This window comes from Gopherus evgoodei, chromosome 8 (genome assembly GCF_007399415.2).
Source record: "Gopherus evgoodei ecotype Sinaloan lineage chromosome 8, rGopEvg1_v1.p, whole genome shotgun sequence".
Taxonomy (NCBI): Eukaryota; Metazoa; Chordata; order Testudines; family Testudinidae; genus Gopherus; species Gopherus evgoodei.
The window spans coordinates 48,620,070-48,626,069 of record NC_044329.1 but is presented as its reverse complement, the minus strand read 5'-3'; the positions used below and the strand labels follow the sequence as shown (position 1 = coordinate 48,626,069).

The window sequence follows — 6,000 nt, the reverse complement described above, 5'->3', positions numbered from 1 at the left end:
TAGGAGAAAACTTGATTGGAATGGACATGGACTGTTTCCAAAAGTTTCCCCTGCAGCTGTTATCAAAACATGTAGATGAGAGTCTCCAACAAGATTTAAAACAAATCAGGAGGAGTTAATGCTGAAGCAAAATAATCAGCCTGTTTGAAGTGACTGTGGCTTTCAGTTTGACTTTTCTGCCAGAGATCCTAGTGCAAGGGGGGAGACTGAGATAATTCGATCGTTATTTAAGAAACGCAAGGGGTCTTCCCCGCTTGCTCGCTCGCTAGATCAGATGCTGGCGAAGGGGGGAGGGGAGTTCTTAATCCATGTGTTTTTGGTGGCGGAGGGAGAGTTTGCGCTGGAGAACAGGGGTCTGTAACACGTCAGAAACAGCACAAAGACTTTGCCACGTAATTACAGGCCCCTATTAAGTCTCGAGCTGCCCTCCCTTGGGTCTCCAATTTTCATGTATTCCCTGCAAAGTCTCCCCTGTGTGCCAGACTGGCCCTTTTGAAGTGCCAGAGAGCGGCTTGATCCAACTGAGAGGGGTGGGGAGAGCAACTGAGAGCGAGATCAGGAGAGGGTGGGGAGCTCTCTCTCGGACTCCTGAAAACCCTCGTCTTCCCTTCGGTGAGAGTTAATACTCGCGACTACATCTGCAAGACATCAGCACCCGTGACCTGAAACCTCAGTCACTCCCAAGACTCACCCGGAGCGCAAAGGGGGCAAAGCGCTCTCTTGGAGATGGTTTAAAGCCGGGACAAGCCTCTTGCCGCTGGTGCCTGCCTGGGAATACGCCGCTTCTCCTGAAAGACACGTTTCGATTCCTCTGCCCCCCTCCCCCATCCCCTCCCTCAATCTCTCTCTTTCTCACGCTTTCTGTGTCACTTTCGCTTGAGAACTGGGCAGACGGAGGCCTGATTCTCCCCCTTGAACCTGCCGAAGTAAACCCAGGGAGCGCCCCTGCTGCGGGGACAGAGTCTGAGATTTTGGGGAGGGTCCCTTGTATTCCCCCCCCCTCCTGTTTTGCCTGCACTTCCCCTTTAAGACTTGGGGGAAACCATGACTTCAAGCTATGCCCACATCATGGAGAGACAGGCCGTCCTAGCCACCCGCTTGGAGAGCCCCAGCAACCTGGACAACTTACAGGCCAAAAAGAACTTCTCCGTCAGTCACCTGTTGGATCTGGAGGAAGCCGGAGACATGGTGGCGGCTCAGGCGGACGAGAGCGTAGGGGAAGCCGGCAGAAGCTTGCTGGAATCCCCGGGGCTAACCAGCGGCAGCGACACCCCGCAGCAGGACAGTAAGTGAGAGCTGGGCTCCCCCGCGCGCGGCGCAGGGGCGCAGATAAAGCAGGCGGTAGAGCTCAGGGGGAGAGCCTGGGATCAAACTAATTTTGGGGTGGGGGGATGAGGGGAAGGCTACCATAATGACACTATGCACAGCTCGAGCGGTGTCCTTTAGCAGAGGGATCGATATTCTGGGGGAATACCGGCCTTGAAAGGGACTGTCCTCGTCCTGGAAAGAGAGAGTCGGGCTGGGGGTTCAGCCTGAGCCCTGCGCGCCTGAAGGGCTTGGAGACGGCCGGCTGGAAGTGAGCAATTGCAGTTATTGCTGGATCAGGCAAAGGGGCCGTTATCTGGTGGGGGACTGCTACATGTCCCGGGAAATCAGGCGCTAGTGTCAGTGCCACAAGCTGGAGATCGGGCGGCTGGGCTGGGGAGGGACCGTGTGCGTCTGGCAGGAGAGGTTGGGAAGACATGTTCACCAAGAACGCACGGTTGTTAATCGCACAGGGGGTGGCTGCAGTAGGGGTGCGGGTGTGGGTTAGTTACCCAGGGAGCTAGCGCAGACACACTGCGCTGTGTAGGGGGGCTGGCGGAGCAGTGAAATCAGCATCTAAAGCTGCATACGGGGGTTCTAGCGCCTTTCCACCCTTGGCAATGACTGCCCTTGAAGAGGAATCCGTAATCAGAGCTCGGATTCAATCCGAATCGGTCTTTAAATAAGAAGACTTGTAAACTGAACTACAAACTAAAAAAAAAAAAAAATTGGAACCCGAAGGGTTTTAATAAATCTCTGGGATTTGCCGGGGTGGTGGTTCGGAACAGAGCCTTGGAGCAACCGGTAGCAGATACCTTTCCCCCATCCACCTCAACGCAAGCACCACAACTGTACACAATCACATCTCTAAGATATCACACCAAAACCAAAGAACGTCCTTCCCCGTCTTCTCACTCACGCACTAAAAAGATAATTATATTTTAGGGTCCCAATGTTTATTTAAATTTGAGTGGACATGTAGAGGAACAAACCTGCAGACTTTGCCCTGGCGGGATGCTTAGTTTTACTATCATTTCTTCTTCTCAATTTCCCTTTACTTTATAGAAGGAGATTGGCTTTTCATTCCACCCTCAGCTAGTAAAACCTGACTGCCCTACTACATTCTGAAAAATAAATACAAATAAATCCTTCCTCCTTTACGTAGTAAGTAGCTGAAAAAGCAGATGCCCCATTAAAGTGGGAGACAAACTCCCATATTGGCCAGTTTTAATATATGAGCTCTTCAATTTTATTTCATGCTGATTTAAAAACCTTTGTCCCAGGTCAGCTGTAGTGAAAACGCTCTGTGGGATGGGGCGAAGAGAAAGAACTGGAGCTAGGGGAAGTCTCTGGTACTCTAGATACAGGACAAAGTGCCTTATTTTTAAACACGCCTTCCAACGAGTGTTTGAAGACCGAAGAGAAAGGGCAGCCCGCGGGTGGGGATGGATTTCCTAGTCCTCTGCTCTCACTTAAGAGCCGGATCCTTGCTTGACTCCAGTGGGAGCATGATTGGATGGCGAGTAGCTGCTACTTGCTGGCTTTTTGGGGGGCGCTTTGCCGGTGGGAACAGGATCGGGATTTCGGCGTTCAATCCAGATTCCAGTCTCTATGGGCGTGGAGGGGGGTTGCTGGAGGAGCGAAGCCGGAGAGCCCAGAAACGCTCGTTCCAGCCTGGGTTTACCGGCACTGCCCGATTGACTGGACCGAGGTTTAATACTGAGACACAGGCGGTTCCAGTCCTGCCAGGCCAACTCGGACGTGAGGGGGGCAGGCCGGAGCTGGGGAGCCGGTTTAATCAGCGCTCCCCCTTTGCCATATTGGACGCCCGGAAACTCCTTGTTTATCTGCCCGGTAGAGCCACCCCACCGGCCCCGGGCAGAACTGAGCATGGATTTAACCTGGGGGCTTTGGGTTAAGGGCTGATGGACTAAATCTTGGGGCATCCCACCACAGGGTCCTGACGCTGCCATAATGCCCATCCCTGTTATTTTCAAAGGGAATGGTTCAGGCGCAGGTAGGGCCATTATTTACTGTAGGGCCGCCCCAGGAGCCCTAGTGGTGCCCCATTGTGCTAGGCGCTAGGGAGAGGCCAACAAGCGACCAGTGCGGCGGGTGTCTGGCTCGAGGGGATGGGCCAGGCAAGATCGCTGATTGTAACGGAGCCAGGAGGACCGTGGCTGCGGGGGAAGGGGACAGAAACAGTCCCACACTCCTGCACCTTTCTGATAGGATCAAACCGATCACCTTTCCCTCCGAAAGAGGCCCCAGCAACCCCCACAGCGCGGAGATATGCATTGAAGCCAGCCAGCCACACGACTAAAGCTAACCCCCAAAACAGTGAGCCCTGTGCTCGGCTGGCTCCGCTATTCACGGGTGCATCCCCCCAGCCATCCCTGCATGAGGCTACCCCTTCTGCCCACCAGTCCGGGGCTACAGGTTTGAGGAGCTTTGCTCTCGTGTGAGCCAGCAACCCAGACAAACCACGTTCGCTTTGGGACGTGTTTGCAAGTACATGAAAAAAATGCAACTTTTACAAACATTGCATTTGACTGATGTGCAACATTAGAAACAAGAAGAGTACAGAAGACCCCATTCGGGCGTAGGGTTGCAAAAGCCAGCTACCCCCCCCCCCCACCACCAATCCCAGGCAAACATTACTGATCTAGCCGTCCATCCAGACCTAAGCTGTGGTGGTTTCTTTTCAGTAGACAGGATCTTTCAGAAGTTCTGCGAAGCACAACAGAAATGGACATACTCAGCTCTTCTCAGTCCTCCGCTATTTCATGGCTAAGGCGAGGGGAGGGGGTCATGTTAATATTTGCTTACCTAAAGGGGGGGCAATTCTACCGGTGGGCTTTGGTGGTAAACTGCACGCACCAACACAGCGAAGGAGGCTAGGTACTGACCATATACGCCCGAGGGAAGCTTTCCTTATGCCCTCATCAGATAGATTTAAAATATCCCTTTAGAGTCAGCCGCCTGGGAAGGGCTTTAGGCCTTGTCCCTCTGTGCCAAACTCCCCCCTAAATCCGAGAATTCATTGTCAGACGGCAGAGAGCGAGTGAAACACATGAGAAAGCTGAGCCATGTGTAGCTACGTGTCCTTAAACGTGTCTTCCTCGATCGATCTCTGCGCGTGCATAACTTTCCCGTCTGAATCTTCCAACACATTTATGAAAATGTTGCTGTCTGTATTAAAAGAGTTGCGTTAGTTCTCGCTGAGGCGGTGCTTTAAACAGTTTGTGGGTTAATTTTTTCCCCGTGTTGCTTTTCCTCTAACTGGGAGGGTTTTATTGATTTATTTAGACTGGTTAAGTTGAAATCGTAAAGCTAATGGTTCTGATCACATGTGACATAGCAGCTCACAATTAATCAGCTTCCTAATTGGCACTTGCCCGTGTCTTGCTTTTCCTCGGACAGCTGAGTCCGGCAGCCCTTCCCCACACGCGTAAGCTTTGCTCGGGCGAGTTCGCCTGGCGCGCAAGGGCTGATACAGGATCTCTGTCTAGGTAGCCTTTCACATGCTTTTTGGCGCTTCCCTGGGATCTGCGATGCGCTACAGGGGGTTAGAAATGGAATCATCTTCTGAGGAGGAGACTGGTTTGCCTTGGTTATTTGATCTTAGAGACCCGATGCAGAGTTTGCAGGGAACCTTTCCTTCCCTGAATCCTCTAGAGTTGGTGGATCTGAAAAACCAGCCTGCCTTCCGCATTCTGTAACTCTCAATTAGTGAAAGCAGCTTGTCCTAATAAGAGCTTTGTGAGAAACACATGTCGCCACTAAAAGGTAGACTAGAAGTCAATTAGAGACACCGGGCTGAAGTGGGGGCTGGGCTGTTCGTCCCCCTACCCAAAACAGAAACAAATCGGAGCCCTGGCGGGAGAAATCGGTTAATCATGAAGAAAGGGATTAAAGGGAAGATATTAATCATCTGAGCTCAGGGACAGCACGAATCGTAACTGAGTCTCTCCTGGACTGACACTTTGAGTGAAATGACTTCCCCCAAAGCAGGGATCGTTTTGAGGTATAAAAATAAATGCATCAGTGAGCGGGACTTGTGCTTTGAGACTGAATTCTTGCAAAAAAACCACATGACATGTAGTGCCCCAATCCAGCAGCACGAACTGTTGTCCGCACTGTGCGATAAATGCTTGATTACCTAGGAATACAATTCCTGAGATGCATTATTTTTCTCTAGGAAATTGCCATACGATGTGAAGCAGCCACAACCTACAGATCTGGTTTATAAATGCGATGTAGCCCACTTTGTAATGTATCTGTTATTGGCCTCCACACTATTTCAAAATCTTTTCTAATTTCGGATCACAGGGCTCAGACTAACAGACCGCACCTTAAAATACCAACCTCTACAGCAGCGAGAAATTCTCCTGTACGCGCAAATGGATCTCACAGACATACTCCCACTTTCGCCACGTCTGGTCGCTTATACAGAGAACATTCCTGCAGATTTCAAAGCCCCGATCCTTTTTTAAAATCCCCCCAGCGTATTATAATTAATGACACAGCTCGTCGTTTATCCCCTAACTGGTATTTCCGTTAGCCGCTATTCTTAAAGGCTCGATCCTGCTTGTATTGGAGACCGTGCTAAAATTCCCATTGACTTCAGTGAAAAATCAGGCCCTGATGGAATATGTATATCCGGCAGCTTCATTTAGTGTGATGTCATACTTC

At 51.1% G+C, this 6,000-nt stretch overlaps 1 protein-coding gene across 2 annotated transcripts in view; it reads left to right on the top strand.

Moving 5' to 3' along the window:
- Positions 1–213: 213 nt before the first annotated feature.
- The window catches only part of PRRX1 (paired related homeobox 1), a 97,082-nt gene continuing 91,295 nt past the window's right edge, over positions 214–6,000 (top strand). Inside the window, exon 1 of one of the 2 annotated variants that reach the window (XM_030573586.1) lies at positions 214–1,285. In XM_030573586.1, the coding sequence (XP_030429446.1) occupies positions 1,045–1,285 (241 nt within the window). In that variant the 5' untranslated portion in view covers positions 214–1,044. The remainder of the gene's footprint in view (positions 1,286–6,000) is intronic. The other variant, XM_030573588.1, reaches the window with a different exon arrangement.